Raw genomic sequence first — 24,561 nt, forward strand, 5'->3', positions numbered from 1 at the left:
CAGATTAGGTGCTCAGTCAATGCCAGATCCTTACTACTGACCCATTTTGGAGATGGATAAAGTTGACACCATGGACAGACCACCTGTTATCTTGAACACTTGTTGTGTTGAAATACAACAGCTTACATTTTTTTACAATTTGAAGTTGTTGAAAATAAATGACCCACCAGTGTACTCTTTTTGGTTATCTATACTTGAGATTCACTTTATATTCAACATAAAATAACTGTGTTAGAAGAATGCGATCCTGAAGATGCCATTGTTTCTTTGTGAGACTGTCACATTTCAGCAGATTTCATGAGATCTTTACCTAGTTTAAGTCTCAGCCAAATCAAGACTTGGATAGAAACTGAATTTTGAACATAAGATAAAATTTCTCAGGACTGCTAATGTGATGCGTGTAGTAGGCAAAATAATGACCCCCAAAGATGTCTACATCCTAATCCCTGGAACTCGCTGTTCTGAGCAGTGGGATGAAAATGTTAGGTTACTTGTCAAAGGAAACTTAGAGTTACAGGTGGAATTAGGTCGTTATGGGTCTCCCATGAAAGATGTTAGCAGAACCCAGGAGAGAGGTATGGAACAGAGTCCTCTGAGTCCTCAGAAGGAACCCACCCTGCCAACACTTTGATTTTTAACTTCTGGCCTCCAGAGCTGTAAGAGAATAAATTTCTGTTGTTTTAAGCCACCCAGCATGTGGTACTTTTCACGGCAGCTCTAGCAAACTAATACAGTTTGCTAATCAGCCGGCTTATGCTGGATTATCTGAGTGGGTCCAGTGTAATCACAGGGTCCTAAAAGCAGAAGATGGAAGCAGAAGAGAAGGTTGGAGTGATGCGATGTGAGAAGAACTCGGCCTGAGTTGATGGCTTTGAAGGCAGAAGAAGGCACCACAAGCCAGGGAATTGGGGCAGTGTCTAGAAGCTGGAAAAGGCAAGGAAGCAGTCTTCCTGGAGTCTCCAGAAGGGAACAGCCCTGCCAGCGCCTTGATTTTAGCCCAGTGAGACCCACATCAGATTTCCAACCTCTAGAAATGTAAGATAATCAATCTGTGCTGTTTTGAGCCATTAAGTTTATGGCAATTTGCTACAGCAGCAATTAAAAAAGAATATAGGGTCTCAGGTAGTGACAGAGCTGTCCAAAGCCTAGTAGTCCCCCCTCATCTGCGGGCCATACATCCCAAGCCCCCCAGTAGATGCCTGAAACCCAGGATAGTACTGAACCCTATAGATACTTATATACTATGTATTTCCTGTGCTAACTGGCAGGGAGCCTATACAGCATGGATAAGCCGGGCAAAGGGAAGGTTCACATCCCAGGCGGGACCAATTGGGATGGTGGGAGATTTCATCCCACTGCTCAGAACAGCGTGCAGTTTAAACTTAGGAAATGTTTATTTCTGGAGTTTTCCATTTAATGTTTTCAGACCGTGGTTGACTGCTAGTAACTGAAACTGGGGAAAGTGAAACCACAGATAATGGTGGAAAACTGTACCTGATTAGAATGATTGAACTTGAAGTATGTACAGAGGAGCTACACCTGTGCTGGACAGGAGAGGCTGTCCTGACCCCGTGGGAACAGGGGAGGGGCCTGGATTAGGGAAGTGTTAATGGTGGTTTTAGCAAGAATTACAGTTTTATTGCTTTTAAGAAGGACTGCTAACTCAAACTTGGCTAATGAATGTCACTGTTAAGGTTTTTAGAGGATAAGAGTGAAAAAAGCTCAGGCTTACATTGTAATTGTAATATACATTGTTGTGTGGAACTGCAGGCCTTTCCCAAGTTACTAGACTTGGGATCAATGGGATTTTACTCTGATGTCTGGGTGTGTGACATCATCCCACTGCCCTAGATGGGCCTCCTGCAGCCAAGGTCCTTCAGGGGAAGTGGATTCTTTCAGCCACCAAAAATGAAGTTTTAGGAAGGCCACTTTTTCTCCCCATACCTCACTGAGGTGTTTTTCAAGATCAGAAGCAAAAAGGTCCAGCTGAAAAATAGCTCCGATAACCTGAAGCAGGTGCACCTGTGACAAAGGGCCCTCTTGTCGGCGGCTCGTCACGCGTTTCAGGCGGGGATAGGTCTGAGGATTCTTCTGGAAAGAGGAGGAGGGATGCATGGGCTCTTTTCCATTCTGTCATCCTTTTGCAAAGCACCAGACACCAGAGGTAAAGGAAAGGAGAACCTGGAGGGCTGGCGGTCCCTCCCAGCTCTACGGGAATCTGACCCCCACAGATCTGACTTTTCCAGCCAGTGATGGGGCTGGAGGAGCCCCCGAGGCAGGACTGCTGAGTCCTCCCAGCAGTTCACCATTCCCCCAGGTGTCCTGGATGTGACCTTTGTGTGAACAGAGTTGGCGTCTACATTCCCTAGAACACATGCTCTGATTGTGTGGCCAGGAATGGAGATGCTGGTACCCTATGGCAATGGCATGCATGCCCAGGGCAGTGACAGTCCCATGTGTGTGACATAGAGGTCCCACTTCCGAGGCTTGGCCCTGAGAAGCACAGGAAATACAAAAGACAGGAGCAGGATTCTAAGCCATTTCACAGTTGGGGTCAGCACAATAATGCCGAACAGGTCTCAACCTAAAACCTAACATTTATATTCACAAAGTTAATTGTAAAAGGCCAGGACAAAGGAGATCTGGCTGAGAGTCAGTTCATGAGAGAGAAAAACATAGTAGGCGCTAACAGAGGTACAATGTGCTTGCTTTAAAAAAAGAAAAGAAATAGTACAGAGCTGGGGAGTATTCATGAAAACAAGTCCCCATTTAAAGATCATCACATTCTCTCTTGCTGCTTTCAGATCACATCTGGACCATACTGTCCATGACAAATCAGTCAATTTTAAGAACAGTAGTGACTGATTAGAGACTTACAACGGATTGAGAATCTGCAAATTATTTTGATCAAGAGAAGAGAAAACTTAAAAGGAGAACAAAATGGGTAGAAGTTGGTTTGATTCTTTCGGTGATGTTTAAGCAGTTGTCAGGTACTGAAATGGGAGCAAGGCTGCATGCATGTGGGAAGTCTCCATTTCCCACCAAGGAAACACAAAATAATGACAGTACTAGTTATGTTATAGGGCTTATGTGTGCCAGGTGCTGCCATAAGCAATTTGCAGGCAGTATGTTACTTGTCCTCATATCCCGAGGCCAGCACTGTGTTTCCATCCCGTGCAGCATGAGCAAGGGGTCTGACAAGAGGAGCTTCACTAGCATTAGTCCCTGGGCCATGAAGGGCAGAGTGATGAGCTCTGCCAAGGGGACTGGAGATGAGCTCTAGATGAGGTGGCCTGAGCTTGCCCTAATGGACAAGGAGAAACCATGTCGGGATGAAGGGAGGGGCCTGGGTAGCCCCATCTTCTCAACAATTAGTCCAACACCTCCACTACCCCCAGCTGGTTCAAGCCACCCTTATCTCCCACCTGGACCATTGCAGTAGCCTCCTCCCCACTCTCCCTGTTGCCATCCCTACCCATTGTAGGCTGGTAGCCACACAGAGTCAGGGTGGCCCTGGAAGGCGTGTCTTCCTTTCTCCAAACCCTCCAGGACTGCATCTCATTCAAGCAAGAGCCACAGCAGCCAGCCAGGCCCTGTGTAATCTCCCCCTGCTCCCTCTCATGCCCCTCCCTCTCCTGCTCACCCCCTCCCCCAGCCACACTGGACTCCCGGCTGCCCCTCGGCCCTGCCAGCACACCCCTCCACCAGGGCCTTTGCACGTGCTATGCCCTCTGCCTGCAAGTCTTCTCCCACAGAGCACAGGGCTCATGCCTCACTTCCTTCCAGTTGCTGCCCAAATGCCAGGCCATCCCTGACACCTTGAATAAAATAGTGCCAACCTCCCTCATCTCCTCGCTGATCTGCCCTGTGCTGTATTACTTTTCTCTAAAGCACTTACTATGGTGTTGCATATTCTCTCTGCATATATGTTATATACACTCTATTACATTATGTTGTATTCTGTTGTACATTGTTCATCCGTTTACTGTTTGTCCCCATTAGAATAGGAAGACTCAGAGGGCAGGGCTTTGTTTCATTCACTGCCTCATCATCAGAACCTAGATGTTTGCAAACAGTGGGATGGCCTCATTAGATTTGGTTTCAAGTGGGATTTAGGACGAGTCTGACTAATGTGAGAACTGAGTGGTTATCAGGGCTGACCATCCAGATGGAACTGCTTTGTTAAGTAGTGAGCTCCTGGGAGCTGGGAATATTTGAGGCTCGTCCAGGAACCAGAGCACAGAGAGTCTTTAAAAGGGCGTTCAAAGCCCTGTTTGTGTCCTGAGAAATCATCACTCCCAAACTGCCTAGCCCCTTTCCAGCACTCTAAGGCCAACAGAGAATTGGGATCATTGAAATATTAGTCAGGTAGACAAAGTCTTAGTTGAGCACTTTCAGCTGATGGCCTCAGCAGCCTAGTCTTCCCACGGCCCCCAGGTTGCCTCCTCAAGAATGACAGTCCCCACTTAGGAGGGCCCGCCACCCTTTGGAAAGCAGGGAGTCCTGGTGTGTTTAAGCTGGGACTGGGGTGTCCTTTGTCGAGGGCTGTGCCAGTCAGCTTTTGCTGCAGTGACAAACAACCCCAATATCTCTGTGGGGCACAACAGCATCATGCTATTGCAGAGCCCAGCAGTCAGGAAGCCCCTGTATTGGACCTGCTGTTCTCATGGCAGAGGACATGAAGAGTGAGAGACAAACCACATAGTAACTCAAAGCTTCTGCTGGGATGTGGCCAGCTTCGTATCCACTCACCCCACTGAACAAAGATGGCACAAGACAGCAAGAGGGGGACGTAGGGACAATAACTCAGTCTGCCGTTGTGGCGTGGGGCGGGGGCGGGGGATGCGGGCAGTTGCAGAAAGATTTCTGTACTGAGTAGGCCACTGAACCACTCTACTCAGATAGCTCTGATATTCCAGAATTATTTCCAAAGCCGACTACAAAGCTGAGTCTGTCTTTTTCCCTCCCACAGCAGGCCCACAATTCCACCATCTGTCTGGAAGGCCCTTTGTTCTCTCACTGTCTTTTCTCTTTCCGGGTAGGTGGGTGGCAGGCCCGTGGAGCCCCTGCTCAGCGACCTGTGAGAAGGGCATCCAGCACCGGGAAGTGACCTGCATGTACCAGCTGCAGAATGGCACACACGTCGCCACTCGGCCCCTCTACTGCCCAGTGCCCCGGCCATCGGCAGTGCAGAGCTGCGAAGGCCAGGACTGCCTGTCCATCTGGGAGGCATCAGAGTGGTCACAGGTGGGTGCCTGGGCTGCTGCCAGTGCTGAAACCACCACCAGGGCCTCGGGGCCTTGTTTGTAGCAACCCCAAAATGGTTCCTTTCCCTCCCTGCTGTTTTTGACAAACCCCCACATATCACAGTCCTAGCCAGACCCCAGAGGAGCTCAAAGCCATGTTCTAAGTCACATATTCTCAAATTCCATGAGAGATATCAACGTGGCCAAAAAAACATGGATAGTGTGTTTTTTTGATAATGTATATCACAGTACTGTTTGGTCCCATTTCCTGTGAAAATTCTCATGTAAATATAGATGGATGGATGGGTGGGTGGATGGATAGATACATAGGAGATAGGTAGGTAGGCAGGTAGACAAATAGACACCTTTTAATCTCTTTTGTGCACTTTGGAACTGTAGGGTGGTCAGGTTGAGAACGTGGTTTCAAAGGCTTCCCTGCATTTCCATGGCAGTCTTTGTGGAGCTGCCTTTGCAAGAGGCAGGAGGATGTTGGGAGGGACAGCGTTTAGTGTGTGAGCCGGTTACAAATCTCATGCCATAACACATTTTGGAAGGAGGTCAATTAAGCCTTAATTTTTAACTTTGAAGATTGATCCTAGAAATATTTTATCTTCGGTAATATCATCCTTCAAGGCTTGGCATTGAGTTTGCATTTAATGATTTTGATTGTTTGGCTATGAAACAAAAAAAATAGCTGAATAAAGGGCAAGCTTCCCTCAGGTCCTCCATCAAACGTGTTCTAGGAAAGTCAGAAAGGCTAAATCCAAGACACTCTTCAGTGTGGAAAATATTTTTAAAGTTCCTTCTTATTGCCAAGCAGTTGGAATTATTTTGAATAAGAAAGTATTCAGCCCATTTTTAATGAACGAAAAGTCTGCCCTTGGCTGTTCTAAAACTGAGTTTACGTTTTAGGCAGATCTTGACGTGTACCCATTTAAAGACGGGCATTTTTTGCCTATCCTTTAAGATATTTTAGGAAAAGGACAGAGTTTTAACATTAAAAAATTTTTTTTCTTTACGTGTACCTAGGTTCATAAGTTTAACATTCAATGGACTTTTGGGGAGGGGGATGCCTGCTAGAAGGTTAGGGGCAGGTGTGCAGTCTCTCTCTCTTTCCATGAGCCTTGATCACCTGGTTCTTGATCCAAACAAGATTTATGCTTTATCAGATCAAAACCATAAATTGTCCATTTATAGGTCTCTTATGGGGGAAAAATGCCTCCTTAACAAAATAAACGAAGCTGACCTAATCAACTATCATTATAGTATTGAAGAGCACCATTTTGGAAAGTGTGAGACAATTGGAGCAAGATTTAAAGAAATATCTCCATCCCTATTCCTATATCTATGTGTTGCCTAATCCTAATCCTGAAATAGTATCCACACCAATCAGTCTAATTCTGGCTCAGCTCAGGCTCAAGCAAAATGCTTTTTTCTAAACATCTGACTCAGAATCAAATCTTTCCTCCATGAGATGCTCACAAAACTGGTATTCCTTCCACTTTTCCAAGTACAGAAGCCCCTCTAACATTTCTTTTTCTGGAAACGAATAGGTTTAAATTTCTCGTGGGTGCGTTTTTATTGATGGGCTTGCCTGTATTCAGCCAGCAGTGTTGATCACTGTCACCACTACTCCCCAACTTCTTCCCAACTTCATTAGAATGAGGAAAAAAATATTGAGAAGGAAGCAAAAGGTAGCAGCTCTCTCCTGTCCTCGACTTCTTGTTCCCATCCCTGGATCAGAAGCCAAGAGAGAAGCAGAACATGACCCTCCTAGGTCCCTTCCAAGGTGACCCCAGCCTGCAGCACTGCCCTTCCTGAAGGCTTCCAACCAATAGGCTTCTGGTCAAAAGGGGCCAGCCCAGGGTTTGGTCAAGAAACAGGCTGGATATTGACGGTTTAAAATTCAAGGGAAGAGGCAAGGAACACAGAGTAGAGAGAAACCAAGCAGAAACTCAGGCAGAAGTGGTGAGTAGGCCCCTAGTTGCATAAGGAACCAGTGGTATGGGTGCTGTTGCCAGGGAGGAGCCCATGAGGCAGACGGTGAGCGTGGAGCTGATGAAATGGTCAGAAAGCATTGCCACATAGAGAAGCAGAAAGATGGGCCTTCAATGCAGTAACCCAGGGGTTCCTGCAGCAGCCCTCCAGGCCCCACCCATTCTGCCCTGGGAGGCCCTGTGGGTAAAGCCTGCCAGGGACTGACTCCTTGCATTCCAGGTCCCTTTGTTTTATTTTTTTTTAATTAAAAAAATATATTTTATTTATGTATTTTTGGCTGCATCAGGTCTTAGTTGCAGCATGCAGGATCTTCATTGCAGCATGCGGGATCTTTTGTTGCAGAGTGCAGGCTCTTCGTTGAAGCACACAGGCTTCTCTCTGGTTGTGGCATGTGGGCTCCAGAGTGTGCAGGCTCAGTACTTGCGGCATGTGGGCTCTGTAGTTGTGGTGCGCAGGCTCCAGAGCACGTGGGCTCTATAGTTTGCGGCACGTAGGCTCTCTAGTTGAGGCGCGCAGGCTTAGTTGCTCCACAGCATGTGGGATCTTAGTTCCCCGACCAGGGATTGAACCCACGTCCTCTGCATTGGAAGGCAGATTCTTAACCAGTGGAGCACCAAGGAAGTCCCTTTAAAACCCACACAGAAGATCAAATACATGAGCTCTCCAAATTCCCCCCAGGTTATACCACAACTGCCTGTGAAGCATGTGTATTTCTCTAAAACAAACTAGTCTAAATTAGTCTCAAATAAATAAATAAATAAATAAGAACAGGACCAGCAGATGAAGAGCTAGGTTGAATTCCTAGGAAAAATAAAGCTAGATAGCATTTTGAGGTAAATGTTAATAACAAATATAAAGAATGATATTTGTCCTTTATGTGCATTTTTTCAGTGGACATAGTGGAACTTTTTAAAAGTCAAGTTTGTTGTAGCTCAAGAAAAATCACTGCTGTAGCCTCCCATATTTTTGGTAAATCAAGCAAGTGTAAAAACAGAAGTTAGAGTTGCTGGGGCTCCATTTGTGCTACTACGGCTGTTGGGCACCCCCCATGGTATCTCTGGGACCCAGCTGCTGGGAGGAAATCCCCCTCAGAATTTCCTCAGGCAGAGTGGGTCTCATCATGTCAGTGCATTTGGTGGAATCCAGCCTTCAGCCCACCATCTCTGCGAGCTACGTATTTGCTTCCATGGTAGGGACTAGGCTTCCGCACACAACAAATCAAAGTGTGGGCTCCCCAGGTTCCCAGGCCATGTCACCTCTGCTTGCTGGTCAAGTCAGTCATGTTCTCCCAAGGTCAAGGGTCCACTCTTCCTTGTGCTTTGTTTTGAAGTGGGTAAGCACTCAGCACTCACTCTTGCGAGCCAGCCACCTTCCCTCCCCAAGCCCAGCGGGTAGGCTGGGAACACTCCAGGAACAGGCTCCAGACCCACCCCCAAGTCTGCCATGTTTATGCCTTGTCACCCCTCCACCTCTTGTCACTGTTTCTGTGGATCGTGCTGCCTGATGTCGTGGGAATCTTGAACTCTCAGGGCTCATGCATCATTTGTCACCCCTCAGACACTATTCAGGTCCCCTCCCCACACCATCTCTTGCTATGTTTCCCAGGAAGAAAAATAGCACAGGGAACATTGCCCTGTTACCATTCTTGGCATTGACATTAAAACCATCGCTAGAGCTCTCTGCAGGGCTTGCCAACCGCCTTATGTCAGAGTCACCTGTGTCTTTGCTTTCCATCTCCTCCTTTTCCCCCCTGAAAAGGGTTGGCGGTGGTGGGGACTGCATAGAACTGAACCGAGAGACCCTACGCCAGCTGTTCACCTCACTGCCACTGCCTTCTTCAGCCGCCATCACTGGGTAGGCTGGCACGCCCCCCACCCCCACCCCCTTTGCCCCAGGCTGGCTCAGCATGGGTACCTAGAGGCCAGCTGGGAGGAGCCAGCTCGGAACATGTGCATAAGACTCTAAAAGACCAGGAGCTTTCTGAGGTCTGAAACGTAGCATCCCCATCCTTGCATCCTCAGCACTGGGTCTGGTACATGGTAGGTACTTAACAGATGTTCAGGTGTTGATGGACTTGACCAGATTGGACTGGATTCAGTCTCTGGAATGGTATCTTGCAGTGTTCTGCCAGCTGTGGTAAAGGGACAAAGAAACGAACTGTGACATGCACCAACTCGCAAGGAAAATGCGACGCATCCACGAGGCCAAGAGCCGAGGAGCCCTGTGAGGACTACTCCGGCTGCTATGAGTGGAGAACAGGGGGCTGGTCCAAGGTGAGTGTGGTGTGTGCGCTTCCATCCTGCCCTGGGCAGCATTTGCGACTCAAGAGGAAGGAACTCAGCTCTCTCACCGTGGGCCCCAAGTTAACAAGGTGGTCCCAGTCTCACCAGGTGAATTCACTTTCTCTCCCAACTCTGCACCTGCTGGTGACCCCACATGGTGTGCCTTCAGAAGGGCACTGAGTGCCCCCAAAGCAGGAAGGGGTGCAATGGGTGCCAGTCTGGGACCCGTGTGCATCCTGCAGTGGGCTTGGCCACCTGCCATTGAGAGAGACTCAGTGGTAGGAGTCTGTCCTCAGGCAGATGCAGAGGGGGCTATGGGCAAATAGCACTTCATTGTTTCCAGGACCCTTGGTCAAGGGCCTGGAGGATGCAGGAGGAGAAAGGGCCCTTGGGGTGAGGACTGAGGACAGCATCTCCCAGAGCCTTGGGGCAGGAGAGTTAAACAGAATTTAAGTAAACAGCATTTGTTCTCTGCTGTTTAACCCTTGCTTTATTCATTCACCTGATATATTTGACCCATACCTGAGATAGATACCATTGTCACCCCTGAGAACCATCCAGTGGGTCTTCTAGAGCCTTTTCCCAAACACTGTAAAATTTCTGATGTCTGATTTTCTGATGAAAACTTCCAACGAGAGCCTAGAGTGTGTTTCCCTTTGGTCTCAGCAACTGGAAGCTCCCCGTTTGTTTCTCTTGATATCTGTGCTCGAAGGCTGCACACTGGCAGCCTGAGAGCCACTGGCTTTGTGTGGCCTGTGCAATATCTTAAACAGTTTGGAATTTATTGCTAACATTTAAAAATGGGAAAATTTCACCTGAAAATCTGGATTTGGAACTTACTACAGAAATCTGGCAACATGGCCTATATCCACACGTGGCCTTTGTGACCTGTGGCCTGGCAGGGGCGGGTGCATCTCCGCGGACTGCGGTCCTCCAGCTCCCCCGACTCCTTCAGCCACTTTATGCTTTAATTTACCTGCCTGGCCAGGCAGAATAATGTTGCCTGGATTCCATATGTGCAGGTGTGAATTAAAATAAAGCTGTCATTATAGTTGAGGGGTCTTTGTGATCACACCCTAAATACAGCCTGTACTAGTAAAGGGTGACTCCCGTGGCCACAGGTGTCCCTGGGCAGGGAGCAGAGGTGAGGGAGAGGGGTCAGCTCAGGCCTGGGCTGCACAGACCCATGGGGGGTCTGGGGCCCCAGCATTGGTTTCTCTTTGCAGTGACCCCTGTGTGGCCCGGCACCAGCCCTCTCCTTTGAGGGTGCTTATCCCCGTTTTACAGAAGAGGGAGGAGAGGTTCAGAGAGGTTAAGTGACTTGGCCGCTCCTCTCTGACAGAGTCCAACTTCTGAACCCCAATTCAGAGCTCCGTCCACATGGTGGACACAGAGTGAGTGAGGGCTCCAGAGTCGCCGTAATGGGGTGGTGCCCTGCAGATGGGCGTTACCTGGGTTTCTCCAGCCTAATTGTTCTGGTTTTGAGGACCAGGTGGACACTTTTATTTTCCTAAGTGCCTTGTACTTCCTGGTCCTGGGAGCAGCAGAACATCTAAGGAAGGATGTGAATAGTGCCTGAGGAGTTCGATGCAGCACTTGGCCCCCTCCTCAGCCGAGAACGTGGGCACACATTCTGGCAAACTCCCCCCACCACAGCCCATCGGGCATGGCTTCCAGGAAAATAGAGCCTTTAGCTGGCCTTCCTCCTCCTAGCCAGCCGAAGAGAATAATACCTCCTGGCCTTCAGGACAGTAGGGCTTTGGAAGGCCGCAGTGCCTGCTTTTGCCACAGCCAGCTTGATCAGCTATCCCTGGAAGTAAGAACAAGAAAGATCAAGGGCATGTACAGATTTGGGCTGTTGTCAGGGGTTGGCATCCAATCAGTGTGCATCCAGCCTTTGGGACGAGCACTGGGCCTGGACTGGTGCCAGCTGCTCCGCCCCAAGCAGGTCTGGCCAGAGCCAGGGCCCAGGGCAGACTAGTTCTTCCCGGCTGAGAACTGCAGGGACACTGATCTGGAAGTCGGCGTGTGTGTATATATGTGTGTGCACGTGTGCACGCACTGGAAACAAGGGTTGGCGGTGGTGGGGACCGCATAGAACTGAACCGAGAGACCCTACGCCAGCTGTTCACCCCACTGCCACTGCCTTCTTCAGCCGCCATCACTGGGTAGGCTGGCACACCCCCCACCCCGACCCCAGCACAGCAGTAGAAACCTGTCCGTTGCTTTTCCCTGTGCCTGCTCTGGAGAATTGGGACGGATACCGGTCCCATGGGGCCCTTATCCTCACTCACTGCGTGACCAGGCCGACAGATGGATTCCAGGGGATGGATCTTCCCCTGACATTTTCACTTGTTCAGACTGGATTTGCTTTCTGATGGATGTGTTATTTTTGCTGTGCCCTTGTCACACAGTTGGGGTCAGTGCACTTTTAAACCAATCATCGTGGATGACGCTCCTGTAACCAGCATCCAAACCTCCCACATGCCAGACTTTGAAGGTAGCAAACAAGTTGCCCAAAAGGAAAGTAGAAAGAAGTCTGAACACTGTCAGATTTCCAGTGTATCTGGACACTTTGACATCTTCCTTCCAAGCAATCTCCTATCACTTGGCCCTAAGGTGCTGTTGAGAAAGATAAGCCTATCTCCAGGGAGATGATGGACAGGCCAGCCCAGAGACATGCAACACAGGTGCTGTCCTGCACTTCCTGAAGTGAGAAGGACCAAGCATCCCTCGGGAGGGGTCTGGCATCCAGCCCTTCCTGTACTTGCTGCAGTAATCATTTACCTTGCTGAGGCAGGGCAGGCTTGGAGGGGATTTGGAGCCCCTTCTCCCTCCCCCAGCCTCGGCAAATGGCCGAACCCTAACCAGGATCCCATCCGAGAGGCCGACTTCACATTCCCAACCCTGCTGAGGGCAGTATTACTGCTCTGCTCTGTTTGGAAACTGCCATGCAGCTGCCTGCCCTCCTGGGATATTAGCTAGTTCCAGATCTGTGCAAATCATTGTTTTCTCCCACTAAATGCTGGGCCCATGTATTCAACCTGGGGGTGGGGTGGGGAGGGAGGTGTCACTGAAACTGGGAGAGGAGGAAATCACATTTCATTCTAGGACAGCGTGTCTTTTAATCAGAAGTTGAGATGTTTCAGTTTCAAGACCAGAGGCATTAATCACCACTGAAGTGATGGGATGTTTCTAATTAGAAGCAAATTATTCTGGAGGGATTATAATAGACAGTGTTTTTAAAGAAAACCATTGGCTCTCTGTGTTAAGAGTATGGCGTTCCCTTTTACAGAAAAGATCAAAAGTGGCCATTGACTTCCTGGTGCCCGTGGAGGTCCCCTGGAAGGGGACTGACCTCACTTGTGAGGCCTCAGTCAAGCCCCAGATGTGCCCCTCATACCTGAGCCCCAGCACTTCCCAGAGGCCTTAGGAGATCAAATGAAGCCATAAGCATGCACATACCTGTAGCTGCAGAGCCCTAGGAAGAAGCCAGGGAGAGCCTCCCATTCAAACATGGCTGTGTCGGTGCATTCCCAGGACTGCTGTTAGCTGCCTTCTTGTGTTGTGGGCAGAGATGGGGGCTCAAGTTCCATGGCCTCAGAAATGAACAGACTTTGTGTCACTACGGGGGCTTGTTCCAGAAAGCTTTCAGCCCCAGCACCACTTCTGAAGCCTACACTTGCTTTGGTGGGGATTGACCCCTCCCCCCAACCCTGCAAGGCTGGGCAGCCAGCCCGGCTGGGGCTCCCACTTGCTGTGGGCCTGCAACCAAGTCACTGTGATTCAATCAGCATTTCCTGAGCTCCTGTTCTGTGCCAACCTGTGCTGAGCACTGAGGGTACAAGAGTGGACAATGACCCAGCCTAGATACAGACAGGTGGAGCCAGCTGCAGACACCAGGCCACGCTAAGTCCCACTGGGCAGGTACAAATGCAGCCCCTGCCAGGGGCAGCCCCGAACAAGGGTGCTGGTGGAGAGTGATGCTACTTCTGTTGGGATCAGTGACAGTGGCCCTGACATTCACCAGTGCTTTAGAATTTATAAAACACTTTCACTCACATTCTCCCATTTGACCCTATCCCCATTTTACAGGTGAAGAAACTGAGGCTCAGAGTGGCAACGTGACTTTTTTCTTGAGGTCACACAACTAGTAAATGGAAGGGCTAGGAGTCTGGTCCTTGCCTTTTGGCTCTTAATCCACCTTTCCTTCAGGTACATAATAATGTCAGAGGCTTAGGTTTCTAATTTGAAATGGGAAGTAGATGAACTGTTATATGCCTCAGGTCTAACCATCATAGGCATAAGCTTGTTGTAAAGTCAAGTATTTATCTACTCTCTCTCCAGCCCACCAATCAAAACCTTCTCTCCCAAGGGCTTTGTATTAATCATTTACACTGTGGTATAAATCTGTTGTCTCTATAGGAGATCATGCATGTTGTCTCCCCTTCTTTGTGAAATAAAAAGTTGAGTCCTTAATAAAAGAAACTTGAGCATCCAGGAGCAAACATAAGAGACACTGGGGACATCAGGGCCCTTTTCTGGGACTGTGAAACCATACAACACAGGCAGTCAGCACTCTGCATGCAGATAGGGATCAGCAAATCCTCCATTCCGTACTACTCTTGGGAGTGTAAGCCGCAGTGAACGGAGGGTCATCAAACTTAAGTACTTTTCTGGGTAGGGCAGGAGGGAGAGGGGGCAGATACCCCCTTGGTCTGGAGCATTTTGTGTGGGTGAACAGAGCCTGCCACTGGGTCATGGAGTTAAAGTCCAGGGCCCACACCTGCTCAGATGAGAGAAATGAACTGGTTGTAGAGCAGTGGGTCCCCAGAAATTGCCAGGAGAGGTGCCTGCATGGGAGTGAACTGAATGCAGTTGACCCTTGTACAACGTAGGTTTAAACTGCATGGGTCCACTTATACGTGGGTATTTTTCAATAGTAAATTCTACAGTGTACGTGGTCCGGGGTTGCATCCTCAGTTGCAGAGGAACTGGGGATACGTAGGACCGACTGTACATTACACTTAGAATAACCCCCGAGTTGTTCAAGGGTCAGCTGCAGTCTAAAGGCCAATGCCTTTGCCCCCTCCATTTCCCTGCTGCCCCTCCATTCACCTAGTGTCCTTCCTCAAATCAGCTGCCTTAGTGTGGAATGAGAGATCAGAGAGTGGGGATGCCTCCCCCACATGCCAGTCTAAGTTTTAACCACTGCCTAGACATGACCATTGAATCAGAGAAGCTGTCATCCCTAAGGAACACTTTGGTTTCAACACACGCTATCAGCGACCTCAGAGCAGGGCACATGGTCAGGACAACACAGGTGCACGTCCCTGTTCTGCAGTGACCTCATCTAACCTTGAACCAGCATCATCCTCTGTCAGATGAGTTTAGGGGTACCTACCTCCTAGGGCATCCATGTAAAGCACTTAGTGCAGTGCTTGGCATAGGTGCTCATTTTTATCATCATTTTCTTCACCATCATCATCCAGTACAGTCACAGGTCTCTTATCTCTGATCAGAATTGCATTTCTTACACAGGCCTGTAAAATATTTGTGTCACAGGAGATGAGTTCTTTGAATGTGGTGTGGACCCCATGAAACAGCACGTGCCCTGACCTGGGGCTCGCGTGATGACAGCATGGCTCAGGGCAGGAGACAGTTGTGCAGTATTTGCTGGGCATGTAGAACATCCTTCTGCAGCGGGGGGTGGGGGGGTGGGGGGGGTGGGGGGTGGGGAGGAGGGTCTTTCAAACAGTCTCTGATAAGCTGCGAGAGCTAAGTTACGAAACTGGTAGCAGCTCCTGCCCGAGGGGAGGCAGTGAGACAGCTCCTGTAGCCTTCTCTGTGCTCCTGGCGCCCATCTGAAGCAAGAAATAAGAGCTCTTGGGATAGCCAGCCCTTGCAAGTCACGGGGAGTCACCTGGGCCTTCTGGTTCCCTAACTATAACGTTCCAACCAGAACCTGTAGGTCAGCAGGCTGCGAATTCAGAGAGTTTGAGGGGAGCCCAAAGCTAAGGCTGAGGATAGGATTCAAGGATTTGAGGATTTCAAAAACAGTTTGAAAGAAAGTATGAGTTGAAGGGGGAAGGTGTGCGTGTGTGTGTGTGTGTGTGTGTGTGTGTGTGTGTGTGTGTGTGTGTGTCTAAGAAAGCATTTACAGTTTCAAGGCTGGAGCAAAGACGGTGGGGATTTTCATCATTGTTTAAGCCTACTATTTGAGGTTTCAACAGCTTCCGAGATTTGCATTGCTCGTGCCAAGTTTTGCGGGAAATCTGTCAAAAATGCTTTTGAGGAGCTTTTGACATTTTACCAGCCTAGTACCTTTCAGACACGAGCAGAAAATGGAGTTCCCGTAGGGGGTTCCCTGCCCCCCTGACTGTCATGTGGGGCTGTCCCATGCTGCCCCTCAGAGGCAGGCTGGCCCCTCAGAGGATGGCTCTGTGAGAGCGTAGGGTGGGCACACTGTGCAGTGAGGGTTCATCTTTGCATTATTTCACCCTAACCCTATTCCTGCTTACCCCAGAGCCTGTGCAGGGAGCCCCTGCCCGTCCTCCACTCTGTAGGAGCCAACGCTCATGTGTGTATTAAATATTCCTGTCACGTTTTCCTCTTCCCAAGATTTTTACAACTTCCTTTAGCTAATTCTCAAAACATCCCTTTGGAATCTGGTGTCATTTATAGTCGTGATTTTACAGCTGGGAGAAGTGAAGAGGAGGGGGTCCACGCCATGGTGGAGCATGTCATCAGCGCTGGGCCTCCACATGGTGACAGAGGCCTGGTTCCTCCCTGCTGGAGAGCCGCGTGGCTCCAGAGGAGTGCAGGCCTCCGGGCAGCAGCCGGGATGGGAGGCCCGGGGGCTACATCATGGGGAAGACCGTGGACCCTCTGAGCCTCACGCTCCACCTCTCTGCAGGCGGTGCTGTGCCCCGCAGACACTATTCCTGCAGTCTGTGCGCATGTATTCTGCACCTACTGTGTTCTGAGCACCTGGCCCTGCCACAGCAGCTGTTAGTGTGAAGATTAATGAGGACTCATGAGAATAGGTGTGAGCCCAGTGCCCGGCACCGGGAGGCAGGCAAAAGGTGGACCCTGCTGCTGTTACTACTACCATCACCACCATCATCATCATCATCATCACCCATGGGATGGGTGGCAGGTCCCCAGACCTTGTGTGTGATGTGCAGCTGCAGGCACTTGCTGGAGAGGGGGCTGCACTTATTCCAGGTCATCTGGCAAGGAGCTTTCCTGGCGGATTTATTACTGCTCCATTTTATCTTGGCTTCCTGAGTCTCAGGGAACCACATTAAATGTTAATGTCATGAGTGGCTTGAAAAAACTACCCAACAGTGACAGTGTGCTTCAAAGAAGACCAGATCTGTTTTTTAATACATCTATTTGCTTAGATTTTAAAAGCCTGAAAAATGACTTCTCAGCAACGCTTAGGGGCTAATTCGATGCTATCAGGAGACACTGCCGTCTCCTCACTGTTGAATTAAAGTGGAGGCTGAGGGGAGGCCGACGGAGGTGAGATTCATTGTCTGTGCCTGTGCTACCCTTAATGCAGCGAGCTCAGGTTACAAGGAGGATGCAGCCCTGCAGCCTCTCTGGAATCACGTGTGTCTTCAGGGCCAAATCAATCTCTAATTGTGCTCCTGGCAAAGGTGGATGTCCACACCTGCCTGGTGACCGGCATGGCAGCCCAGGGAGAGCTAAGCAGGCCAGGTGACTCAGGGCGCCTTCCCGGCCTCCAGGGACCCCCGGCCAGCTCTCTCTGCTCTTGGCCGTGTGCTTATTGTTGTTAATAATTGTAGCAGCGTTTGTCCTTCCCAGACTCCCTGCTAGGTACCTGCTCTAAGCTGTCTCTAATCCTGGAAATCATCCTGCAAAAAAGATTTTATTATCCTCAAGCTACAAATAAAGAAGCTGGGGCTCGTATAGGTTAAGTAACTTGCCCGAGGTCACACAGCTAGTAAAGGGGGATGCAGCATACTGACAGGCCTGTCCTGTCGCCACTGTCCTGCTGAAACTCCGGCCAAGGAGTGGGTAGTTATGCATGGATTTTAGGCCAGGGGCAGGCTAGGCACCAACTCGGCTCAAATGAAAATGCAGCAGGCCTGGAAGGTGGCAGCTGCACCAAAGGGTCATTGGTGGAATTTTCCACTTTTATTTTTAATTACATAGGTAATTCTATCTTGCTTGGGAAGACACAAGAGAAAAACTAGTCCTACAAAACAGATGACAGCACAGTAAATTTTTTTAATGGTTTGTCTTCCAAACTTTTATATAGGTACACACACACACACACACACACACACGCACACAGGTATTAGAAAAAATGGGGTGGTTTCTGTACGTGCTACTCTGTAACCTGTCTCCTCACCTGATGCTCTGAAGCAGCCTCTGTGGGGCTGGCTAAGCAAATACCCGATATTTTCAAAGGTTCTTCCAAGTGAGCACAAGCCATTCACAGCCCAGAGCTGTGTGAATGGCAGCCCCCAGGACTGCAGCTAAAATTCTGTAAAACCTAATCCCAGGGGCAGAGTTTGCAGGGTCTCACATGGCCCCGACAGCAGCTGAGGGTCAGCCCCAGCCTCTCACCAGGCCCAGCCCTGCCTCTCAGAGGTGTTGGAAAGCCATGAGGACAGACGCTTGAGTCTCTGCAGAACTTTGGAGACACCCTCCATGATCTCATGCGGCAGGTTTGTTTACAGACTGAAAAATTAAAAACCAGTGACTCAGGCTGGGAAAGATGATGAAGAAATGGTGGAGCTGGTCAGTGACCTGGTTTTTTGATTCGTGGCCTCCCATAGAAGCTCCATCCAGTTCAACCTCTAATTCATACAGGAGGATGGAATTCAGTCCTTGGGATGGGGCAGCTGGGGTCCTGTCGCTCCTCTGCCACTCACTAATCTGTGACCTTGGGCAAGACACTGACCCCCATCAAGCTCAGTGGCCAAGGTCAGCCCCTTGGGATGGTTGTGGAATGTTCCACACTGTCATGGAATCCTACAGGTGAGCTTACAGACAGAACAAGCATGCGAGTGTTCTGTGTCATGAGGTGTCATGAATGCTCTCCCCCCACCCAACCACAGAACATGTTAAACAAGGCTAAGAACTTTCAGAGGGGAGACTAGTCTTTGAGGTCACCCCAAACTCTTGAGTTTTACAATGGTCATTGATCCTTTCCAGCCAGAGACCTTGTCAATTTTGCATTTGGTTTTAGTAGATCTATAGGATTGAGCCCTTGCTCTGATTTCACATAAATAATAACAACACCTGCAAAAGACATTGAAACCCTACCTGGTGTTCCTGGGCAGGAAGTGACCCAGCCAGGCTAATTGCCCCGCCGGCAGAGTCTGCAGACCTCATGGTCAGGGGGGCCCATGGGAGCGAGACCATAATCCCAGATCCTTCTCTGTTAGCCTGTGCAGAGTTTCCTGGGGACCCAGAAACCCCACCACTACCTGACCCACCCTGGATGCACCCTTTCTCCAGGAAGGACTATGAGGACACCCCGCTCTTCTTCCTGGTTTGTCTCCCACAGCAGGTGGCGCCAGTGAGCCAAGTCAAGATGGGAAGACAAGGGCTGGTGCTGTCTGTAGAGCAGGACACATGGCCCCTTCTTCCCCAAGTGCCCAGTAGTCACAGAAATAAGGCCCCACGTACATGCTTTCCCAGGGAGCAGGGCTTTTTAAAAATTTTACGACCAATTTAGATATAAAAGTCTTTAATGGTGTAGGTGGACTAGTCAAATGCCTACTTAAAATATGTAACTTATTCATGTAGTTGTATTTCATATTTAAAGTTTATATATTATGTTTTAATTTAAAAATATTACTATTTTCTGTCTTTATCATATTTTGAAGTTGAACCTGATAAAATTCCTGTTTCTGTGGGGTTGAAAACGGTTGAATATAAGCAGTTTTGTAAAGTGCCTCCTAATATTTGCAGCATCTGTCTTCGTCATCACTCACTCCTGTTTGCCAGAGTGTACAGGGCACTGCCATCCCAGTTCACTGAGATGCCGCCTTTTCTGAATGTACTGTTCTCATTGGATATTCCCTTGCAAGCTATGGTATGATGTTGCTCTCTGTTGGCATGACTTTGCATGGGCAAGACTTTGCTTTACTTTTATAGGATTTTGCACTGCATTAGGACCCTTGGCCATTTCCTTTACTTACCCTGCTGGTGTGGACCCCCAGTCTCTGGGTATAGCCACTTACCAGATTACTTGTCTTTCTTTTTTTTCTTTTTTGAATTTTATTTTATTCATTTATTTTTTATACAGCAGGCTCTTATTAGTTATCTATATTATACATATTAGTGTATATATGTCAATCCCAATCTCCCAATTTATCCCACTATCACCATCCCCGCCAGCGCCCCGCTTTCCCCCCTTGGTGTCCATACGTTTGTTCTCTACATCTGGGTCTCTATTTCTGCCTTGCAAACCAGTTCATCTGTACCATTTTTCTAGATTCCACATATATGCGTTAATATACAATATTTGTTTTTCTCTTTCTGACATGCTTCACTCTGTATGACAGTCTCTAGGTTCATCCATGTCTCTACAAATGACCCAATTTCATTACTTTTTATGGCTGAGTAATATTCCATTGCATATATGTACCACATCTTCTTTAACCATCCATCTGTCGATGGGCATTTAGGTTGCTTCCATGACCTGGCTATTGTAAATACTGCTGCAATGAACAGTGGGGTGCATGTGTCATTTTGAATTATGGTTTTCTCTGGGTTTATGCCCAGTAGTGGGATTGCTGGGTCATATGGTAATTCTGTTTTTAGTTTTTTGAGGAACCTCCATACTGTTCTCCATAGTGGCTATATCAATTTGCATTCCCACCAACAGTGCAAGAGGGTTCCCTTTTCTCCACACCCTCTCCAGCATTTGTTGTTTGTAGCTTTTCTGATGATGCCCATTCTAACTGGTGTGAGGTGATACCTCATTGTAGTTTTGATTTGCATTTCTCTAATAATTAGTGATGTTGTGCAGCTTTTCATGTGCCTCTTGGCCATCTGTATGTCTTATTTGGAGAAATGTCTATTTAGGTCTTCTACCCATTTTTTGATTGGGTTATTTGTTTTTTGTAACCTTGAGCTGCATATATATTTTGGAGATTAATCCTTTGTCCGTTGATTCGTTTGCAAATATTTTCTCCCATTCTGAGGGTCTTCTTTTCATCTTGTCTATAGTTTCCTTTGCTGTGCAAAAGCTTTTAAGTTTCTTTAGGTCCAATTTGTTTATTTTTGTTTTTATTTCCATTATTCTAGGAGGTCAGTCAAAAAAGATCTTGCTGGGATTTATGTCAAAGAGTGTTCTTCCTATGTTTTCCTCTAAGAGTTTTATAGTGTCTGGTCTTACATTTAGGTCTTTAATCCATTTTGAGTTTATTTTTGTGGATGCTGTTAGGGAGTGTTCTAATTTCATCCTTTTACATGTAGCTATCCAGTTTTCCCAGCACCACTTATTGAAGACACTGTCTTTTCTCCATTGCATATCCTTGCCTCCTTTGTCATAGATTAGTTGACCATAGGTGTATGGGTTTGTTTCTGGGCTTTCTATCCTGTTCCACTGATCTATATTTCTGTTTTTGTGCCAGTACCATATTGTCTTGATTACTGTAGCTTTGTAGTATCGTCTGAAGTCAGGGCGTCTGATTCCTCCAGCTCCGTTTTTTTCCCTCAAGATTGCTTTGGCTATTCGGGGTCTTCTATGTCTCCATACAAATTTTAAGATATTTTGTTCTAGTTCTGTAAAAAATGCCATGGGTAATTTGATAGGGATTGCATTGAATCTGTAGATTGCTTTGGGTCATACAGTCATTTTCACAATATTGATTCTTCCAGTCCAAGAACATGGTATATCTCTCCATCTGTTTGTGTCATCTTTGATTTCTTTCATCAGTGTCTTATAATTTTCTGAGTACAGATCTTTTACTTCCTTAGGTAGGTTTATTCCTAGGTATTTTATTCTTTTCATTGCAATGGTAGATGGGATTGTTTCCTTAATTTCTTGTTCTGATCTTTCATTGTTAGTGTATAGGAATGCAAGAGATTTCTGTGCATTAACTTTGTATCCTGCAACTTTACCAAATTCATTGATGAGCTCTAGTAGTTTTCTGGTGGCATCTTTAGGTTTTTCTATGTATATTACTATGTCATCTGCCATCAGTGACATTTTTACTTCTTCTTTTCCAGTTTGGATTCTTTTTATTTCTTTTTCCTCTCTGATTGCCGTGGCTAGGACTTCCAAAACTATATTGAATAATAGTGGCGACAGTGGACATCCTCATCTTGTTCCTGATTTTAGAGGAAATGCTTTCAGTTTTTCACCATTGAGGATGATGTTTGCTCTGGGTTTGTCGTATATGACCTTTATTATGTTGAGGTAGGTTCCCTCTATGCCCACTTTCTGGACAGTTTTTATCATAAATAGGTGTTGAATTTTGTCAAAAGCTTTTTCTGCATCTACTGCAATGATCATATGGCTTTTATTCTTCAATTTGTTGCTATGGTGTACCACATTGATTGATTTGAGTATATTGAAGAATCCTTGCATCCCTGGGATAAATCCCACTTGATCAGTGTATGATCCTTTTAATGTATTGTTGGATTCTGTTTTCTAGTATTTTGTTGAGGATTTTTGCATCTATATTCATCAATGATATTGGTCTGTAATATTCTTTTTTTATAGTATTTTTGTCTGGTTTTGGTATCAGGGTGATGGTGGCCTCATAGAATGTTTGGGAGTGTTCCTTCCTCTGCAATTTTTTGGAAGAGTTTGAGAAGGATGGGTGTTAGCTCTTCTCTAAATGTTTGATAGAATTCACCTATGAATCTATCTGGTCCAGGGCTTTTGTTTGTTGGAAGATTTTTAATCACAGTCTCAATTTCATTACTTCTGATTGGTCTGTTCATATTTTCTGTTTCTTCCTCTTTCAGTCTTGGAAGCTTATACCTTTCTAAGAATTTGTCCATTTCTTCCTGGCTGTCCATTTTATTGGCATACAGTTGCTTGTAGTAGTCTCTCAGGATGCTTTGTCTGTTGTAACTTCTCCTTTTTCATTTCTAATTTTATTGATTTGCGTCCTCTCCCTCTTTTTCTTGATGAGTCTGGCTAAAGGTTTATCCATTTTCTTTATCTTCTCAAAGAACCAGCTTTTAGTTTTATTGATCTTTGCTATTGTTTTCTTTGTTTCTATTTCATTTATTTCTGCTCTGATGTTTATGATTGCTTTTCTTCTACCAACTTTGGATTTTGTTTGTTCTTCTTTCTCTAGTTCCTTTAGGTGTAAAGTTAGATTGCTTGTTTGAGATTTTTCTTGTTTCTTTAGGTAAGATTTTATTGCTATAAACTTCCCTCTAAAACTGCTTTTGTTGCATCCCATAGGTTTTGAATCATTGTCTTTTCATTGTCATTTGTCTCTATGTATTTTTTTATTTCCTCTTTGATTTCTTCAGTGATCTCTTGGTTACTTAGTAACATATTGTTTAGCCTCCATGTGTTTGTGTTTTTTACTTTTTTTCTCTGTAACTGATTTCTAATCTCATAGCATTGTGGTCAGAAAAGATGCTTGATATGATTTCAATTTTCTTAAATTTACCGAGGCTTGATTTGTGACCAAAGATGTGATCTATCCTGGAGAGTATTCTGTGTGCACTTGAGAAGAAAGTGTAATCTGCTGTTTTTGGATGGAATGTCTTATAAATATCGATTAAATCTTTCTGGTCTATTGTGTCATTTAAACCTTTTTTTCCTTATTAATTTTCTGTGTGGATTATTTGTCCATTGGTGTAAGTGAGGTGTTAAAGTCCCCCACTATTATTGTGTTACTGTCGATTTCCTCTTTTATAGCTCTTAGCAGTTGCCTTATGTATTGAGGTGCATATATTGGGTGCATATATATTTATAATTGTTATATCTTTTTCTTGGATTGATCCTTTGGTCATTATGTAGTGTCCTTCTTTGTCTCTTGTAATAGTCTTTATTTTAAAGTCTATTTTGTTTGATATGAGTATTGCTACTCCAGCTTTCTTTTGATTTCCATTTGCATGGAATATCTTTTTCCATCCCCTCACTTTCAGTCTGTATGTGTTCCTAGGTCTGAAATGGGTCTCTTGTAGACAGCATATATATGGGTCTTGTTTTTGTATCCATTCAGCAAGCCTGTGTCTTTTGCTTAGAGCATTTAATCCATTCACGTTTAAGGTAATTATTGGTATGTATGTTCCTATTACCATTTTCTTAATTGTTTTGGGTTTGTTTTTGTAGGTCCTTTTCTTCTCTTGTGTTTCCCACTTAGAGAAGTTCCTTTAGCATTTGTTGTAGAGCTGGTTTGGTGGTGCTGAATTCTCTTAGCTTTTGCTTGTCTGTAAAGCTTTTGATTTCTCCATCGAATCTGAATGAGATCCTTGCCAGGTAGAGTAATCTTACTTGTAGGTTCTTCCCTTTCATCACTTTAAATATATTGTGCCACTCCCTTCTGGCTTGTAGAGTTTCTGCTGAGAAATCTGCTGTTAACCTTATGGGAGTTCCCTTGCATGTTATTTGTCATTTTTTCCTTGCTGGTTTTAATAATTTTTCTTTGTCTTTAATTTTTTTCAATTTGATTACTATGTGTCTCAGCATGTTTCTCCTTGGGTCTATCCTGCCTGGGGCTCTCTGTGCTTCCTGGACTTGGGTGGCTTTTTTCTTTCCCGTGTTAGGGAAGTTTTCAACTATAACCTCTTCAGATATTTTCTCGGGTCCTTTCTCTCTCTCTTCTCCTTCTGTGACCCCTATAATGCAAATGTTGGTGCATTTAATGTTGTCCCAGAGGTCTCTTAGGCTGTCTTCATTTATTTTCATTATTTTTTCTTTATTCTGTTCTATGGCAGTGATTTCCACCATTCTGTCATCCCAGTCACTTATCCATTCATCTGCCTCAGTTATTCTTCTATTGATTCCTTCCAGTGTATTTTTCATTTCAGTTATTGTATTGTTCATCTCTGTTTGTTTGTTCTTTATTTCG

General features: G+C 46.5%; 1 protein-coding gene across 4 annotated transcripts in view; it reads left to right on the forward strand.

Moving 5' to 3' along the window:
* The window catches only part of ADAMTS17 (ADAM metallopeptidase with thrombospondin type 1 motif 17), a 355,712-nt gene that overhangs the window by 323,004 nt on the left and 8,147 nt on the right, over nucleotides 1-24,561 (forward strand). For all 4 annotated transcript variants that reach the window (XM_033852069.2, XM_033852070.2, XM_073801336.1 and 1 more), the window contains 2 exons: nucleotides 5,043-5,247; nucleotides 9,365-9,517. In XM_033852069.2, coding sequence (XP_033707960.1) covers nucleotides 5,043-5,247; nucleotides 9,365-9,517 — 358 coding nt within the window. The remainder of the gene's footprint in view (nucleotides 1-5,042; nucleotides 5,248-9,364; nucleotides 9,518-24,561) is intronic.

This window comes from Tursiops truncatus, chromosome 2 (assembly GCF_011762595.2).
Source record: "Tursiops truncatus isolate mTurTru1 chromosome 2, mTurTru1.mat.Y, whole genome shotgun sequence".
In the NCBI taxonomy this organism is placed as follows: Eukaryota; Metazoa; Chordata; class Mammalia; order Artiodactyla; family Delphinidae; genus Tursiops; species Tursiops truncatus.